This window comes from Zeugodacus cucurbitae, chromosome 2 (assembly GCF_028554725.1).
Source record: "Zeugodacus cucurbitae isolate PBARC_wt_2022May chromosome 2, idZeuCucr1.2, whole genome shotgun sequence".
Classification (NCBI taxonomy): domain Eukaryota; kingdom Metazoa; phylum Arthropoda; class Insecta; order Diptera; family Tephritidae; genus Zeugodacus; species Zeugodacus cucurbitae.
Window position 1 is genome coordinate 3,345,862 of NC_071667.1, and position 20,489 is coordinate 3,366,350.

The 20,489-nt window shown below is 35.1% G+C and overlaps 2 protein-coding genes across 4 annotated transcripts in view; one reads left to right on the plus strand and one right to left on the minus strand.

Moving 5' to 3' along the window:
* Positions 1-13: 13 nt before the first annotated feature.
* LOC105221580 (vacuolar protein sorting-associated protein 33B) lies at positions 14-2,394 on the minus strand. The gene is made up of 2 exons (XM_011198658.3): positions 1,690-2,394; positions 14-1,631 (listed from the first exon to the last, which is right to left on the minus strand). The coding sequence occupies exons 1-2, from the start codon at positions 2,182-2,184 to the stop codon at positions 135-137; spliced, it is 1,992 nt and encodes a 663-aa protein (XP_011196960.1). The 5' UTR covers positions 2,185-2,394; the 3' UTR covers positions 14-134.
* Positions 2,395-2,965: 571 nt separating this feature from the next.
* The window catches only part of LOC105208452 (furin-like protease 1), a 307,454-nt gene continuing 289,930 nt past the window's right edge, over positions 2,966-20,489 (plus strand). For all 3 annotated transcript variants that reach the window (XM_054225764.1, XM_029037878.2, XM_054225778.1), the window contains exon 1: positions 2,966-3,691. The gene's annotated coding sequence lies outside the window, so the exon portion shown is untranslated. The remainder of the gene's footprint in view (positions 3,692-20,489) is intronic.

The following is a 20,489-nucleotide window of genomic DNA, read 5'->3' on the forward strand; positions in this document are numbered from 1 at the left end:
TAGAAATCCCGTATTATTTTTTGTATAACTTTTATTAAAAATGTAAATATTTTATACTTATACATTTGTTATAGCAATGTAAATATGTATTTGGATGCATTTCGTTTTAGGATTCTAAGTTTGTAATGTCTTTGTCAGAAAGCCCCCTCAATGAGATCACTGCCACTGATGATAGCGTCAGAGCCCACAATAATTTGAGAGCCAGTAAGACGAGATATTAAATTGCAGGCACCAACCTCAGCGTATGTTACCCCACCAAGGACGAAAATAAATATGTTGCGTTTACGCAAGGGAAAGATTTCATTCGAGTCATTCAATTTAATAGAGTTTGCGAAAGATTTGGCGTTGTGTGCTTTGGCATTAGGTAAGTGCATCATTAACTTGTCCACCATACCTACTTTACTGGCGAATTCTTCCGCGGACTGGGCTTTCAGTAAGCACGAGCAGAGTTGCGCTGCAATTGGTATGTATAGATTGTTAAACACATAGCTAGGGCAACTTCCGACACTCTCCAATACATTATTATCATTGCCTAAGCTAGATTTGTCATTGGTTGGCTCAGCACCAGTAGTCGAAACCATCAATCTTAGTCTGTTAGCATTTGCTTGAAATTCTGTTTGTTGAAACTTAGGTAACGGCAAATTTGAGAGAATTTTCACGGACGTGTTCGCTTTATCCTCTTCCCACATCATTGGCAGCAGCCCGGCCATTGCCAATTGTTGAAAAATAACTAGATGTTGTTGACCAAAGTAGTTACAATAATTGCGAGCAAATTGTGTCAACTCATCACTACTAATTCCCGCACATAAGTGTAGTAAGCAAAGCAAACGTAGAGTATTAAACTTTTGTCCATCGGATGTAAGAAATTCATCGATTTCAGTTAGAATTCTTTTGCGCGCCACATTGTTCAGTATGTCTTCCTCTAAAGATTGCACACGACGAAAGTTGCCACCCAACATATCTATAATTTGTTCACTGGCGTTTAGGTGTCGCATTACCTTTGTTTTAAGCTCCGTAACTTTGGGTAACTTGCGTGCCACATAGTCGTGCATCTCGTCGAGTTTCATGTCGCCCAGTTTATGTACTTCCAATCCGATAGTTTTTGCTTGTGCTCGTATTTGACTGCTAGCTTGTGCAAAATGCTTGTAACGATTTTCTCCATAAATTTCATCACTTATTGCGTTCATACGTATGCTTGGAAGTTTCGCCTTTATTTTACCCACAGGCGGCTTTTCACTTTGCTTTTGTTGATCAGCTCGATGAGGTAATTGGAAAATTTGTAACTTTTGTTTTGAAATCTTATTTGAATGGGTTTCTAATTCAATTTCTGCTGCACGCCGGTTGAAAACTTCCAGCAGTAAACCAGCATAGATCGCTGGAGTTAATAAACTTGATGCATAGTCTTTGTCACGATCTATGATAATAAAAGCGGCGAACTCGGTGGACGAGTCGTTGCAGTTTTCGTTACCAGGCTTGCTAAGAGTTTGCATCATTTTTACTAAATTTGCAGAATGTTCACCAAAAGTTAGAATTACTTCCGGTCGTCCGCATATGATTTGTAATACCCTCAAAGATTGTGCAATAACTGGCAGTAGCGATGTATCCTTTCGTAAAAATAGTGTGGAGAACACCTATAAAGCATTTACGTTACTATATTAACGGAATCACATCGCAAATACAGGTACTCACATTTGGTATTTCCATACTTAGAACACCTTGATCAAGACAAATAAAATCCCAGTTGTAGCGATGAAGTTGAACTAGTCCGTAAAGGCCTTCCTCTTCCAGCAATATATGGAAATGGCTAAAGCAGGTGGGTACACATATTATATGAAAACTTTTTACAGCGGCATCGAGATCTGTCGGATCCTGCCGCTCTAATTCGTGTATATGCATTAAAATTTGTTGAAATATTTCAAATTTGCTGTGTATTAAAAATATGTGAACTTGATGTTCGGCTGTACGTGAAATAATGTGATCAGCATCAAATTTGAAAATTCGCTGTATGCCTTTCAGCTTCAGCCATGATGCAGCGCAAACATGCTCCAAGGGTTTAATGAGTCCTGGTTCAATAATTAAGTCTTTTTTGCCTGGAATAGAACATATGATTGCCTGCAATTTTTCCTGTGCAATAAGCTGAAAACCCTGTAATTTTTTTTCCAATGCGTTCTCCATTGTATTCATTTCTCGCTCCTTCTACAGTCACTTAAAATAGTTTTCTTTGCAAATTATATAGGAAATCTATTGGCCATTATATTCGAGGCGATCAAATTAACTTATTTTAGTTGTGATTCAAATCTGTGCAGTAATCAAAACATTGCAGACGTGTTGCTACTGATTAGCAGAGTTGTCAAAAGCAGCTGTTTCTTTTAATGGCTCAGAGCAACAACTGGAGAGTGGAGAATTTATACAAACTGCATGGTGTTGTATTGTCAATCGAACAGTGAACTGCTTTTAGAAAAAAACTTTTTCCAAATAATAAATGGATATTGAGTTGAAAAAATATTCATTATCAAAGCTATTGGAATAAATCTTTATCTTCACGATAAATTCAAAATAATGGCAATTGTGAAGTTAATTAGGAGGCAGTTCAACCTAATGATCCCTTAAGTGCAGTGAATATGTGTTAAGTTTCTTCATATGTTTTCAGCACATTGCAACTTTTATCATACAAATTCTATGTTTTCCTTGAATGAGAAATTGAAAAACGGTAGCGTTTACGAAGAATTTACTAATTCATGAATTAAATATATAAATTTGGTTTCTTTCATAATACTATTCAGTATCAACACTGTTCGTAGCTGTAATGACATTTTAGAAGTACCATATGTTGCGGCGAAAACCTGCTCATTGCAAAAATGTTTTTTCTCTCTGCTTCCTTGTTTATACAGAGAACTTACAACATATGTAAGTTCTCTGCAGCAATACTCCAATAAGATTGCAACCATTGAGAGAAACGCGAACTGTCAGAGAGAACACTCAATCGACTATGCACATTTTTCTGCTAAACCTAATGAGAGACAAGAGTCCAGTGACTAACAGCAGCAGTTTACAGTGGCGTGAAACGAGTGAAGGAAAACAAGTTTTCGTTGGAGAAATCATGAGGAGAAATGTATGTCAAAATTACAGTCAGTCGCTCTGAAAAGGTCTTTGTGTTTGGACAAATAATCGCAAATTATCGGGTGAAATATTTTCAACGCGTTGCTGTGTTTTTTCTCGTTGTTCACACACACGTTCAACTTGAGTTTGATTTAATTAATTGATTGCAAAACAAAGTGAGTGCGAATGTTAAGGCAACCAACCGTCAGTGGAATTGTGATTAAAATTTAGCAAACAACAATAAACGTGGAATGCATATAAAATAAATTCGCTATTTGTGTTTGTGGCTAATTATATCTGAAAATTGTATGGGAAATTTGATAAATGTGTCAGTGAAAATACATAAAAATAAAGGTCTTCTGTGGAGTATATCATAATAAATTTCTTAAATATTTGCGTACTGTGGTGATGTTGTGAAGTGGTTTGTCAGTGATTATCGCATAAAAAGAGAGGCAAAAGAGCATAAAAAGTTTGACAACGGGCCAATAAAACGGCCATCAGCAAATTCTTAACAGAAAATAAGCAAAACAAACGTTATTGATATTCAGGAAAAGACCGAAATTACTGTTCATATAAACAAATAACTAATAAGGTAAATGCGAATTTAATTTATTCCATAAAATACCTAAACCATATTATTATATGCTGCTGATTTATTATTGTGAAGAAAATTTAAAAATAGCTACACAAAGAGTAAATAACTCGTGGAAAAGTAAACGAAATATTTATTATTAAATGCAAAAGCGGTAGGAATAAAATTAACCTTCCGGTAGACATCGTTTGCCGCATTCAATATTAAAGTGGTCGTTGTCGTCATATCTTTTCCTTCTCACCTACAGTATTTCCCAATTGTGTGCTTATTCGCTCATCGCATTTCTAGCAACGACGGCTGACGTTACATTTCTTCACGTCTCGTCCCCATTGCTGATCCACAAAACAACAATCTGGGCAGCAGCAGCCACAGACTGCGTCAAGTCTGTTAATAAAGGTGTTTACTGTTTGCGGGGGAGAAGGTGTGTAGTCAATTGGTTTTCATTTTCCTATTTCTGGTATTTCGCTCACACTAAATTGTGCTCTCTTAAGAGTAGCATTTGTTAGTTGTCAAAAAATGCCGTTTTTTAACTCTCACCGATAAGAGAATGGAAAATTAAGATTTTTGTTTATTTGGGAAAATCACCGCCAACAAAAGGCAATGAATGTGTTTGGCACTGTTCTGTTGTTTCTACCTAATATTTTTTAAACTACCTGCTAAACATGCTACCGTTGCGCTTGTTTACTTTGTATTATGTTGGCGCCAGGCTGACCTATGATCACGAATAAGTGTTATTGTCTAATTGGCAATATGAGGGCATAATTCAATTTTAATATGAAGGACAGTGAAAGAAATGTGCGTACAGAAAATTATAAAAACCAAAATGTATGGATTAAAGAATATGTCACGATCATAACAAAAGAGCTGATCAGACATCATTGATTCTAAGAACGAGGATAACGAAAATAATTGGGAGTTGTCTGTGAAACAATAAGTAGGAATACTTTCATAAGTGACAGTCAACATTGTCTTCTAATGGTACAGTTGAAGAATAGTATTTATCATGACACATGTCCCTATTATTTCGCACACTCAAAATGATCTTACTTTATAAAATGATCAACATTTTTCTTTGATAACGGTTCTTTACTTCACTGACATCTCAGCAAACAATTGCATGTTACATTTTTGATAATTTTTTTATTTTAGTTTTAATTTTATTTTTTACCTATTTTCAAGCAAATGTCCCTATTATTTTTCACATGACTGTATATTAAGTTTATTTATATATATCATAGATAAAATATTGTTTAATAAATAGTGAGAATGAAAACCACAAACTTGTCAACGACTGGTTAAAGTCTGATGGATGTGTATGTATATATAGCAAAGGGCGATTTCTCAAATAACCAAGCGAATTGTTATAACACATATGTATATTTTCAAAAGGAATTATGCGTTAAAAACTGCATACTGCATATTACTCAATCGCTAATTACTTGCTGAGCTATTAATATGCGCGAAAGTGTGCCGAAAACCTAAATGTACTCAAAACCAAATGCTTTCATTTACACTATTTGGCAATTTTCCAAAAAAAAAAAAAAAATGCCGCGGCTCCAACTGAGTTTCCACAGCATTTGGAAGAAAAATACTGAAGAGATTTTTTGCTTGATGCTATATAAAAGTATGTATGAATTTCTAAAAACGACATCATATGTTTAAGATCTTATAGGTGTAGAAATGTATGTATCTTTGTGTTTTATGCTTTATTAAATATAGATAATTCATAGTTGCAGTTCTAATATGTTTCATGCGAAAACTATCAGTAAGCAAATAAGTTTTTCCCACGATTCTATCGGAACAATAAAAGTATCTAACTCGTAAATATAATGAAATTCCACTGCAACATACTGATGTAGCCGCTGCGACAATGCCAATCTTCCAGTACATAATTATACATGGGACCCTCCGTTCGACGTTCCAAAACACACCACAGTTGTCATTCATTGTTTTTAACAACACGCCCATCATGTCAAAGCTTTTTTAATTCACTCACTTCATGAGTGCTTAATTTTTCTGTTGCGGCTGTGGTACAGCTTATAAGGTCAAGGTCTGTCAAGCGAAAACAAAACACATGGTGCGGCAGTAAATCACATTTATTGTCGAGATTAGAATTAGTCAATAAATGCTCAGGAAATTTTGTACTACAAGGCTGTGTAATTTTAATACAGTACTCATTACATTTCGAAAACTTTTTGTGTGTCAGTGTTCCTTAGTTGAAAAATCATTAATTTTATAAAATATATAGAAATAAATGTGTTTTCGATAAGAATGACATAATAATATTTAAAAAAATTTAAGTTCATGATGCTCTTTATTTTGTCCGAAGTTATAAAACCACAAAATTATTTCGCACTCATGCCGAGAAAGAAATTTATTTGGTAATATTAGTTTTTAATATAAATCAGTTCGAGATATAATATCATTTTGTTCCATACTTTCATACTTACTTGTTTACGTAAATCTCTAACTAACATGCCCAAAGGCAAAGAAACAGGTGTCAAATCAAACGGAGATGGTGGTGTTCGAAGAAGACTTTAGGATCCATCTTTTTTGAACAACTTCAAGACGTTTGTAATTTTGTTTGTTGTAGTTTGCTATTGTTTGACTCTTGACGTCTGTATCCCATGGCTCTGATTTATGCAATCCATAAGTGTAATATCATATTTTTTGTTAGCCTCCATATGATGTAGAGATACCCTTTTAAAATATGCTTCGATAGTAAAATTTTAAATTTTGTATTATCCCCTATTCGAAAAGTTCGATTTATGGAATGAATTTTGTATGGAATTTTACTTCTATTGCCACTTCAAGAGTTCGAGTCTTGGAGAACTTCGATTTATGGAAGTTCCACTGTAAAAAAAATTAATAATAATTTTGAACAAACCTCGATTTTATATGTTTTCAAGTTTGCGGTTCCTTATTGAAAAAAAAAAAAATAAATAAAAAAAATTTCGATATTTTTGAGATAACAAACTCGTTTTATAATATAATAATACATTAGTCCAGTTTATGCACATGCTGGTTCATGTAAATATGTATGTACAGATGTATATATAATTAGTAGTAAAATTTTTGTGCGGTCAACCGTTGATTTTGATATGATTTCCGTTTTGGCACTCGCCAGCTTTCATACATACATACATACATACATACAGTCATGTGAAAAATAGGTAAAAAATAAATTATAATAAAATTAAAAAAAATCATCAAAAATGTAACATGCAATTGTTTGCTGGGATGTCAGTGAAGTAAAGAACCGTTATCAAAGAAAAAATGTTGATCATTTTGTGAAGTAAGATCGTTTTTGAGTGTGCGAAATAATAGGGTCATGTGTCATTTGTCCCTATTATTTTTCACCTGACTGTACATACATACATGTGTTCCGACGTCATTCATAAAGAGACGCAACTTTTTCCAGTTATGCACAACAAAGGTTTTCGTCATCGTAGTAATTATCTGTGCACAACGAATATGTTGGTATATATGTATAAATATAATTAAATAAACGTGTATATAAAAGTTAGAGAAATAGTAATTCAGAGAGAAATACTATGAAAAATAAGAAACAACGAAAATGAACAGCATGCCAACTCATTGCCATTTGTGCGTAACAATAAATAAGTATTATAATAGAGGAAGGTGAAATAAGAAAAATTGCACATTCATACCAATTATCTGTTTTCCTCTATGTTTTGTCTATGCTATGCTAGAGTACGTTTGCCGGCATGCGGACGCACACCACTCGAGTTCTTAGCTTATTTCAATTTCTTCTAAGGTGTGCTGTGAGGCCTTCATAGCTTTTACGCACTAAGAGCATAGTAAATGAGCACATAAGAAACTGAGTGTACAAAAGTTCTTGTCTCAAAGATAATACTCGCTGCCATACATACATTTACATATGTACATAAGTAACCACATAATCTTGCTGTGCGAGTGTCGCTACTTCAGCAGCTCAATCGCTTTGTGCTCAAAGCAACTCAAAGCAAAAGTGCGACCGACGCTTTGTGCAGACGATTCAACTCGTTGTTGCATTCCACTTTTTCTGCATCGTAAGCATAATCGGAGAAAATAGTAAAACGTCTACAGCGTTCCGCACGCCACTTCTTTGAACCCCAACCTTCTCTTTTCAAACGGGCATTATGTGTAGTTTGGCTGGTCATCATCTGTCTTGCAAATGCCACATACAACCAATTCGTACTGTAAATATTCTTTGCTATGTTATGCTGTGATGCAAACACATGCGCTTCCTCACATAGAGGGAGACCTCAAAGGCAGGTTAATGCATTTTATTGTGGGTATTTTCCTACAGAAATTGTGCATATTACAGTTAACTTTTTAATCATGCACTAAGCGACACAGCCATGTGCCTGAAAATACATAGAAATGCTGAACTAAGCAGACGGTGGTATCGCCACATTACCTATCGCCTTTGGCTCTCCGCCAGCTTAGTGTTGTCCATGCAGTTTGCAAAGGTAAACATGCGGTTTTGACGAGTGCACAACGTCGACAGTTGAGCAAGAAGAAAATCATACGTATGTATACCTTTCAGTGTGTAGAGAATCCTATTGAAAAGGAAAGTTACTTGGACTCATGTGTTTACGTAAAGGAAAATCGAAGGAGAAGGTGAACCAATAAAAAAATAAAAAAATCCAATGGGTGTTTCTCTGGAAACTGAAACCGACCTTTAGTCTTTGATCTTCGTATTCTTTTATATATAGATAATTGTTTACCGAAGTAGTAATGTATCTCGAATTTAATTCTGAACATTTTATATATATTATCAAGATCTCCAGTATCTAGTCGAACCGCTGGACGAGTTTACCAGTATTTCTACTACCGATTGCATTATATACTTGCGCCGATTCAATGCAAGCAAATATAGTAATTGGCGAAAGCTACTCCATAAAAACATTAGCCAACGTGCTCACCGCGCTCCAGCGCCAGAGACACAATCGACAGAAGATGCTGCTGTATTCTTGTGTTACCTGTTTTACTGGCTCGATGCGGTAACCACTCATATATGTATGTATGTACGTAAGAATATGTGTATGTTTGTACGCTATCATGTCTTCCAACTGTGTGCTTAATGATGCCGAATGAGTCTGAACGCGTAAATCGCTAGTTGCCTTACCATCCATCAAGTGTAGGAAACATTCGCACACACACACACACAGTCACAGCAAGAACAATAGCAGCCAAGGCAAAACCGCCGAATGAATTAAAATGGAGTGATGCTTGAAATGAAATAAAAATACAAATTTGTGGAATAAGGTACCTTCTGATTTCCGATTTCTATAGCTTGCATGTATGTATACATATATATACACATATATATTCTCTGTATGATCAGCGTTACGCTGTTGACGGATCGCTCAATGTTGACTCTGATGTTGATGCAGCGCCCGCAACAATAACATACACGCCTAATGGAGCTTCGTGGCCACAGCATTTAAGGGCCAACACGAGCGCCGGTCACACTATTCAGCTCGGTTTTAAGTGAATTCTTAGTCACTTTCCTGTGTTGCTTCATCTACAGTCCGCCGCAATGTATTAACTAACTGCTACGCGGTCAGAGACCCATCATTAAGTAATCAACATCGCATCTCTTCTTTTTCTCTAGACACATTTGTAAGCACTCGCATAATAGTATATTTGTAGTATTTATACAAACATCTGAGAAATTCGCAAGAATTCGATTTGATATTGACCTGTTTCAACAGCGAGCGAAGCGAATGGTTCTGACGACGGCCGGTCCAATGAATGGTGGTGACTAGCGTGTAGGTTTTTGAATTGACCAATCTCCCTTCACTCTTCATTATGCTATAAAACGTGTTGTCAGCATAATCATCGCTATCAGCGCGGTAGCATCAACGCGTTTTTCGCTCGTCTTCCAGACGCAATGTTTTATGCTTTCAGCTTTTGCCTTGTTGGGCTTTCGAGTTCAGGCCGCGAACCGTCGTCGTCTATCTTTCTGCTTCATTTTTGGTGTTGTGTTTTTCTCTTGTGCTTGATTGCTTTGTCCGTCCATTGCGTTGATTATAGCGTGCGATTTAGTAAATTTCTGTTTGTTATTCTACTGAATTGTAAAATTGTTTACTTTTATGTTTTTGTATGCTTCTTTTATTTTTCGCTTACACACGGCTATTCTGTTGTTTGTTGGCCGACGCTGGAAGCTTCGCATCTCCGTAATGGTGTCCGATGGCGATGTAGGCTAAGAACATGGGACTGGCTATGACCGAAACATTGCACGTTTGCGTACACTTCATGTCTACGTGTGAGACTACTTATTTGCTTCTTCTTCGCAATTATTGTACGCGAAACAAAAATAATCTTATACATATGTGTATGTGTGCAAGTATTTAGATACTTACAATTTTTCAGCTGTAATACAGCATCGGACCTTGTCAGCACGATACCATCGACATCTTTTATGGCCGATCTCATTTTGAATACCCCAAATTCTCAATAATTTGTGGAACAAGGTTTTCGGTCATAACCCCAAGAACGATCTTGGTTATACGCATGCCGCTCTAACCAGCAGTTTCGACTTCATCTTGCACAAGGGCTTTTTATTATACTCCCCGCGGTTATTCGCAAATATCGCCAATCATTACACTTCGACCACTTTTCGAATGTTCTCTAGCTCTTCAGCGAAATAGTGCCTTTAGAAACCTGGTTCATACCAAGTGTCTTGTACAATAAGTTCATCTCAAAACATTTTTCGAAAACTCAGCATATCTGATAAAATGGGTTTACAAACACCACATATAATTTAAGGTTCATTCTGCCAAGTCAAGGTTTTCGGTCACTGCAAAACCATAAATACATACATATGTATGTACATTGGTACATAAGTATGCTGCTATTAAGATAATAGTAGGCAATAAAGATCTTCAATTAAAACAAATATCGTATTCAAATTACGATCATGATCCGCCCACAACTTCCAGACAATGCTCGAATTTCACATAGTTCGTGCATTTCTGCATACACTCAACCAATATAGGCGCACGCCCACCACAAATTCACATTCGTGTGGACAGCCTTACACATTTTGTTTCCCGGTGTGGATGCCTGTGTCATGGCAGACTGAGCACACAGATCGGTGTTCGGTGTTCGGCATTCGGATGGATCCTTTTACTATTTGTTTTAGCGTTGTTGCCTTTATTTATTTACATTGTTCGCCGTTGTTGTTGTTGTGGTTGTTACGGTTGCTGGCGCTTTTTGTGGTGAGTTTACGCTCATTGCTGTCATTGTTATTGTTGGCGCTTTTGTCAGTCTTCTTGAGTTGTTGTTATTGCGTCCTCGTGGTGCTGCACCCAAAGCGTTCGCAAGACTGCATGGAAATCAAGTTGCATTGTCTTATGCTCCTATGCTACCGTGACTCCACGACGAAGCGAGCGCAGTGCCGCAGAGAGGGCGCACACAACATCACGCTGTTCTTGTACGGCCACTCGCGGGCTATTTCTTCTTGTTATTTCGTTATGGTTTGGCTTTGGTTGAGCTTGTTTTTTTCAATCAGTGGTATATGTACGTATTTATTTACTTAATGTGCTTGCCGTGATATTTGGTTCGTTCGCCACTTGCAGCCGCCCTCGGCCACCGCGGTCGCTCGCCACAGCTGATTTTCGCTCGCTTTTGCTGCGGTTTGTTGTTTCACTTTGTTGTTACTTCTGTTTTGTTTAAACATTTTTTTACCTTCTCTCTGGGCGTTCGCCCTTGGCCGCACAGTTGTTTCGCTTAAACTGGAATTTTGCTGTTCTGTTGCCGCGGTCGAGCTGGCATTTTATTTATATTGATGTGGCATGCGGCAACTGTGGAGTGCGCCAAAAATGGCGCATCGCATCGTCGGCATCGTGCAGCAGCAAAACATGTTTGGTTCTTCATCCTCATGCCTTACAAGTATCGGCTACTACTCTCCTCGGTCTCACACGGAGCAACCCCATACAATCGCATTCTTCTGAAGATAGCTTAATACGTAATGTTGCAATATTAAAATGGCTCAGCGTTCACATACCACTAAACCAATCGTTGGCAGTCGGTCTGATTGTCGTATTTGCTGTGATGATTTTGACCCAGCCTTTAGCAACTGCTTGCGAAGTCTTATCTTGCTATTACCGTTTGCGCATCATCTTCATTATGCCAGCGCGAATTTAGTGCTTCCACTCAGTCCATATTTAGACAACTGCAAGATCGACCAACAAGACCGCTGACCGCTTCGTTGGAGCCATGCTTTGGCCGCTCGAGTTTTGGGGGCATCGCGCTCTTCAAGCCGTCCAACAAATGGCGTCTAGAGCTTTTAGTTTTTCAATTATGCTCATGAGCATGGGTGAGTATGTATGTTTGTTGGCCAACAACGGCATAAAATTGTACTTTTTTGGCTTTGAGTACAACGTTTAATTGGATTATTCGACATTTATGGACGGCACAGTTGTAAAACATTTGGCAGACGCACTGCTTAAGCATAACTGGAGCTGTTGCATAAAAAGCCATTACACAGATACCCCTTCCGCAGATGATGTGATATAACCTTTTAATTGGATTATTAAAATAGTTACCGAATTTGGGCTTCATTCTGTTTGAATAGCGGTATAGGTATGAAGCGGAAGTAGAATAGAAGATAGGAAATTAAGTTATAATAAGATTATATTAAACTAGATATGCAAAAATGAATTGTTTTTTCTATAAAAGTTATGAAAATTACAGTATTTTTTTTCTTACAATACATTTCTTCTTCAGATTTTATTTTGTATGAGATCTAGGGATGCAAACGATGTATCGATGTTTTTGAAACATCGATGTTTTCATCAAAAAGCATCGATATTAGCCATCGATGTCAGTTTCAACGATGTTTTATATAAAAATTTGACTTCACACTTTTTCGGGTATCTATTAACTCGAAACCCTCTATTTGGATACGCTTTATTACATTGGAATTCGATTTTTGTAAAATATGAAGAATTCAAATTAAGGGATTGTGCGCTTGGACAATACTGCGGTTACTTTTATGATTTATTTATACAATTTAATTCTGGCGTAGGCTACTGCGTTAGATCAGAGATTCAAATTACTGCATTTTAAAGATGCTATGGCTAAAAGAAATACTTTTTTTTGTTTCATAAAAAAATCAAAGATTCGCGCTGATACAACAGAATCTTCGGTTGAGTGTAAAACAGAATACTCGTTTAATATTTGGAACCAGACTAAACATTTGGTCCACCAAAAGGTGAAATGTAAGCTGTCAAATTTATCTACAATTACAGGGACGGAAGGTTGAAGAGAAAGTGTATCTCGACTGTTACCCCTACCAATCAGAAGCCAATAGAGTTTGTGTTGACATGAATACTGTGTTTCCGGAGTTGTATAAATAGGCTTATTAATATTTACACATTGTGGCCACTTCAGTGCCGAGTAAAAGACTGTTTTCTAAACCCAGGGCAACTATCACGCAGAAGTAAAATCGAAAAGAAATGACAGTGAAAAAACTTTCCATGTCATTGTTTTGAAACTCTGTTATTTATTGAGAAAAAACTTTAATAGTCAAATAATGAATGCTAAGTGAAATAAAATGTATCTACTTCTTCTGCTTCTGTATCCCTTAGCTTTTCACACTAAATTAAAAAAAAAAGTTAAAAAAACACATCGATGCTTCGATGTATCGATGTTTTAATGGCCGATGTTTTTGATTTCGATGGGTTTTGAAGAAACATCGAACCATCGATGTTTCATTTCACGATGTTTGCATCTCTAATGAGATCATGAATATGGGTATTTACTTTTTTTATGACACAATCTGTAAGGCGAAGAAACTTAAATTTATCGAAAGCAAATTATTGCTAAACAATAAATTTGATCCAATTGTAGATTGATAAAGTTATATAAGAAGTTATGTACATAAAAATGGAAAATTAAAAAAAAACTTTGGAATTTTCTGTGTAGCAAGAATGGCATCAACCTGCTGCACATTTTATATACACTACTGTGAGCTTGTATGTATATTCAGTTATTGGTTGGCAACTGCGAAACTTTATTGCCAACTCTTATGCTGCACTAAAAGTTTCCAATTGTACATTTATCCTATTCTATTTCATTTGTAATTGGATCGCGAGTTAAGGTTACGACGAACCGAATTGCACTACCTGCCAAATTGTAATAAAAGAGCTTACAGAATTTAGCGATATTAAAAAAATTCAAAGGGCAAGCAGCGAATGTGAACACCAAGAGGTCAAATGACGTGTGGCAACATTGCTGCACAGTGGGGTAATGACGATATTGCGTGGATGAAAAAAAAAATATATATATATGTATAAAAGTGAAATAATTACATTGTTTCATTGAAAAATCTTTGAAAACTGATTTCACAAGAATAATTGAAATATGAAAATTGTTGCTATAAAAATACGCTAAATATTAGGGAAAAGAAAATTAATTTTCCACCACATTCTACGGATTGGACTACTGTGCGATGTGTTCGTTTGCGCTATCACAGTCGAACTTGACTAGCTAGGCGCTGGTTAACTCGTTAACTCAAGCGCTGACTCTTTACACGGTTTGATTAGCGACTGAATTTTCTCAACACACGCCAGAGTAGAGTTCAATTATATGGAAAGAGACAAGCAACAAAGAAATCATGAAATAAGTAAGACTAGTCGAATGTTTATTTATAACTGTTTAATACAAAAACGCAATAATTTATATTGGCGTTGTTGTTGCACGAAAAACCTGTTTGGCGCCGAAAGAAAAAAACCAAATCAAATGGTCGATATTTCATGGCAGACACTGTGGCTCGCTCCGTTGCTGTAAAGTCAAACATTAAGTCATAAATACAATATACCGGTGAGGAAAAAATAGTAATTTCCAAAAAATACAACTTTTAATGGTTTTTATTGCTGCAATATATATTTATGCCCGAGTCAATTGGTTAAACCACATTTGGCTATCACAACATTCTTGTACCGATTTCGTTGCAGTTCAAAATGCGGAAGGACAAGCGGAGCAAAACGCACGGGTGCTGCTGTGGGTGGTCAGGCATACTCACGTTCATACTATAATCCTCACGCCAAAATTGTAAGAATGAAACCACATACATTCATACGTACATGCTCACATTTCAGTAGCTATGCGTCCGATTGTCTGCCTGCATTTCTACTCCCACACTTTGTTGCCTCCGTCACCCGCTATTTTATTGCAATATAAAGCTAGTAATTGAAATTTAATAGCTACATGCTATTCTTTCTACATAAGTGTGGTATGCCATGGTTCCATGTTGGCCAAGTTGCAAGAGAATATAGAGCATCTCTTCAACTTATTTCAACTTCAATATGCATAGAAGAGTACTGTGTGTGTGTGTAAGTGTGGTTCTTTTGCATTAGGTCACGTCATATTCATTCATAAAGCACCTACACACACATACCATACATCTATATGTATGCAGACATAGTATTGAGTAGTTGAGAGCACCATCTCTAATGTGGGTTGAATTGAAATATTCATGTATCGCAACTTTGAAGAGGGCAACTCTTTACACAATACAATGTGTGTGTGTTCCATGCCAAACGGTTATTGAAAATGTCATAAATAGCACAATGTGTTACTAAAGGTATGCAGGAGAGAAGTGCAAAGGTGTGTACAAAAAAAGAAAAAAAAAGAAACGTGTTGCATACAAGTAAGACATTCAATTGAAGCTGAAGTGCCGTAGAAAAAGTCAGTGAAGCGCTGCTGCTGTCAGACCGCTTGTATGAGAATGCGCAAGTACTTGAAATTTCTATAGTGCACGCACTACAAACTTATGTACATTTGTCAGAGGTATGTGTGTAGCTCCCACATAAGAAATACAAAGAAGTGTAACTACTGTGGTTTTTCTATATGTGGGCAATTTAAGAAGATATTCGCCGTAAAACTCTCTGTTTTTTTAGTTAAGTACATACATATGTATGTAAAACACGCCAACACTCATAAATATATACACATTCAATTTCTTTCGTAAATGCCTACTTGCTTCATGCTATTGTCTGATTGATGGAAATGTGAAGTGGAAGCTTCTTCAAGTTGATATGTAAGCAAAAAAATAGAAAAAAGTAGGTTAGAATCGCCTACTTTTGTATTAATTTATTTATTTATGTATGTATATTTTGCGTAACTGTTCCAAGTGTTGTGTTCTTATTTCCAACCAAAATCATAATTTTTATAGGGTTATATATATCAAAATGATCACGGTTACGAGTAAAGTTCAAATCCGGATGTCTGTCTGTCCGTCCGTCCGTCCGTCCGTCCTGCAAGCTGTAACCTGAGTAAAAATTCAGATATCTTGATGAAACTTGGAAGACATATTTCTTGGCACCATAAGAAGGTTAAGTTTGAATATGGGTGTAATCGGACCACTGCCACGCCCACAAAATGGCGAAAACCGAAAACACATAAAGTGCCATAACTATGCCATAAATAAAGCTATGGAAATAAAATTTGGTACAAAGGATCGTACTAAGAAGGGGCATATTTGGAAGTAATTTTTTTAGAGAAGTGGGCGTGGCCCCGCACCTACTAAGTTATATCAAAGAAACTTTCTAGCGTCGTTTCTTTTCGGTACTATTCCAGAAATCGAAAAAATCGGATTTTAACCACGCCCACCTCCCATACAAAGGTTATGTTGAAAGCTACTAAAAATGCAGTAAGGAAAACCATCAGAAACTTTAAATTTCATTATAAAGATGGTACAGAAGAGCTGGACTCAAAATGGTAAACAAAATTGAAAAGGGGCGTGGTTCCACCCACTATATCTCAGGAACTATTCGACCAATTTCAATGAAATTCGGTTTATAATAGCTTCCTAGCCTCCCAATGATATGTTGTGGAAATAGTCCAAATCGGATCACAACCACGCCTACTTCCAGAACTTTGAAGTCGAAGAGTGAAGTCGACTAGTGAAGATATCGAACAGAACTTTGCAAACATGCTGCATTTAAAGAGTGGCATCGCCCTTCTAACAATCGTCGAAACGGTCCGAATATGAGGACCTCAGTGCTTTTAACAATTTTTTTTACTTAAAATATAGGTAAGTCTCTCTGATATTTAAAAGAAATTCAGAGGGAATATGTTTCTTCTAATAGTATGTCTCCGTGCGAAAAATGAGTGAAATCGGGTCTTAACTTCCCCTATCTCCCATATATTTAATATTAGGGTTTTCAAACTTTCAGTGGACTTTATATCTTATACATATATGCCGAATATTTGTTTGTTATATTAATAAAATTAAATACATATATAAATTGCGAGATTCTTTATTTGCTTTTACTATTTTTTATACATTTTATTTTAAATAATTTTAAATTTTTAATATAATTTTTTATTTCCTTTCCGTTTAATTGGTTTCGCCATAATTGCTGTTGCAACATCAGAACAACAACAAAACTATACAGTTCATTTTTTTAAGTTAAGTTTTTAAGATCCATAAAGAAACTTTTTATTTTAATTTTTGACAGTAATTTGTTTAAAATCGTTTATTTTCACTTAGCACATGTTATTAAAAATGTTGCGAAAATCTTCATTTAAGCCGAATGGAAACAATAAGATTAAATTTAATTGATAACTTTTAATATTTTCAAATATTTTATTATTTTATTGTATTATTTTGTTAGAATATTATACCAATTTCAACATACATACATATGTACTTATATTTTCTATTATTTTCTAATTACAGGTAAATATACACATTTATATATAATCCGAACGCACAGCCGTATCACAAATGTTATTCTATTCAACAAGGTATTTATTTTCCAATCAAAACCTAAATAAATATTTTTTAAAAACATACATGCATACTAATTCGAGTACAAGGCGAAGTACAAGTACAAATGTGCTTGCTAACAGAATAGACTAACAAATGTTATTTTTTGAAGATTTGAGCGTTTGAAGAAGCAATCACACTTCAAACGCTTGAAATGGAACATTGTCGAAGTTTGCCTGATTTTCAATTCATATCAATTATTTGCTAATCACTTGAAACTGAATAAAATTGTTCACACCAAGCACATAGCTTTGTGCATATATATGTATATATAGTATGTAGGTCTATGTCGGGCATCGCTTTGTTTTCCAATCTGTAAGTTTCATAAATTTGTTGTAATCTCCAACTTGTGGATTTTATAAATAGCTGCTTCAACGGTCTGGACGCTGTAAGCCAAATGAAAAATTGTCTATATGAAAATGTTTAGTTGCTTTTATTGCCGCCGTTTGTATACAAATACACTTCAGTATGTACATATTTGATTTGGAGTATTTGCTCTGGCATATTTTCATGATTTGTTGTGTTTCATCATGAAAACAAAGAAACTATGAAAAAAATTAAATCAAAGATATTTTCTTTTTAATATTATAAATCATTTGAGATTTAAGTGGATTTTTATTGTGTAGTTTTTTTAAACGAGGTCAACCGGTTCTTCAAGGCCAATCTCATATGTTTACGTCCGTCGTTTGTGCTTTGAGTGCTTTTTAATCGGTTTAATAATGACAATGCCGTGAAATGTTAGGTCGTTATGTGGATAGTTTTGAATTATTCACAAGATTTTCGAAAACACGAATAATTTTGATAAATTAGTTTATGTAAAGATTGATGGATTTGAGACATGCTTACATATCGCTCAACAACATAGTGTTAGTTTTGAAAAATGGCCTACTTCAAAAATTGTTTTTGTGAATTCTTGCACTTTTGTAATTAATAAGAAACTCTCAAGAATTCTAGAAAAAATATTAAAATATAAATAACGAATATCGGTATAATTCTCTTATCATTAGTGTATGTACAATGTATATGAGTTGTTGTTATTAATAGATAATAAGTACACAGCAATTTCTCAGTATTTAATTAGCAAAAAACATTTCAGACGTATTCTATTTAAACGAAATGTACTGTTATCATATGAATTAATAATAATTTTGACCTTCGAATTTTTTGGATTATTCAAATATATAAATAAATGTTTGGACATATGAATAATCTCAGAAAAGTAAATACCGCAAGCGTTCAAAATCACCAAGTGTGCGAATTTTAATTTCTCTCACCATCAATTGGTGTGAGTGAAGATTCGCAGCCACTTAATCCGCAGTTGAACTGATGTTTACAATAAATTTCACATATTTTTGTTGTAGAAATGATAAATCGATTTGTTGAAAGCAAACTTGCAAAACAATTTGACAATATTAAATTATTTGCAGCAATTAATTTTGTTGCTGAAAGCGATTTGAAAAGCACAAAAGTGTCTGATGATGAGCTTTAGTAAATTACTCATTATTTATTGCATTGTATGTATATACATACATATATGTGTAATTAAAACTGTATTTGAAGCGCTAATTTTTAATTTTTAACTTCATTCTGCACACAGTCGGATACAAAATAATATTAAAGTTTTTTATTCTTAAATCATAATATCTGTAATATTTATCGGATTTTCCTGAGAAGTGTTCCCATTTTCCATTGCTGACCTCACTCACCTATTTTTCTGCTTTATGCTCGTATGCAACAAAGTGCGATTAATTGGTTTTTATTTACTTCATTTATTTTTAAACCTCTCTTCCGTGTGCTGCTTAGTACGCGCTAAATTGCATAATTAATTATGTGTAAATTTACTTCTCTCGCCTCACTCACATTGTTCGCCCTGCTTTTGAAAGTGAAGAATTTTCTATTTTATGAGTGAACGCATTCCTGAGCAGGCGGTGCAGTTCAAGCAGCGGCAGAGTGGTGCCCCTTATATGCAAATACTTTGTATTGAAATGTATATGAAGCAGTTTTTAACATTTAATTTACTGCCGCGACTTCACTACAAAGCTTTAAAAGTTATTTATTTGTGTTTAGTATTCACTATTTTGTGTTAATGTTGACTTTATGTGGCATAACTATAAATTAAGTATATCTCTTGAGGAAAGATACAATTTTTTCTATGTTTTCTCATTTGCAAAGTCAATTAGCAGGACGTCAATGCCTCCGTTGATCAAAAATTCATAACTTTTTATGTGCGATGTTGCAAATTTCGCATTTCACTTTGTGCCACTGCGTTATTGCTATTCATTTCCTTTGGCCTGACGTTCAATTGGAAATTTGTGGTTGTGAACTGCTGAAATTGAGTGAATGCTGCCAAGCGGCTGCAATGAATGGCAAAGTTTTTCCTACAAATTATCAATATTTTTTTGACAATTCGTAAAATTTCTCTTTCATTTCATTACGTTTTCGCTTTTGACTTTTACTTTGCAAGTTTGATTGTTAAAATTTTCTAATTGACTAATCAATATCGATATTCTATAGTTGGCGAGGCGAAATGCAATTTTCCTTTGTTCGGAATTTGGTCGTTCCAATTGGTGAAAGTGTAATGCACGTACTTGGGTATAAGTACATACATATTTTATAAGACGAAAGTTCGTTCAATGGTGGAAAAGAAAAGTTACTTCCAAAGACTCCTAGAAAGTTATTGTCTAATGTATAATGGAATATAATATATATTGTAAGAGAGGACTGAGAGCAAAAGGACATATAAACAGAAGACCAAATCCAACGTTAGCTCCATCTTCAATTTTAAGGAAGAATCACAACCGTTTAACCCGACAATTGGTTTGACAGATATTTCTAAAGAATTAAAAAAAAAATAATAATATTCGTTTAGGAATAAATGAAATTTTTTTCGTAAATAGTCATCCTGGATTACCAATATGTTTTTATATACATATCATTATCAGGATAAGTAGGTTCTCTTAAACTTTACTTGAGTAAATATTTTAAAATTGATTTGGAAATCACAAT

Excerpts from the sequence above, each read along its gene's own strand:
- LOC105221580 (XM_011198658.3), bottom strand. The coding sequence starts at position 2,184 with ATGAATACAATGGAGAACGCATTGGAAAAAAAATTACAGGGTTTTCAG. Across the intron at positions 1,632-1,689 it reads TAAGTATGGAAATACCAAAT|GTGTTCTCCACACTATTTTT; the intron begins GTGAGTACCTGT and ends AATGCTTTATAG.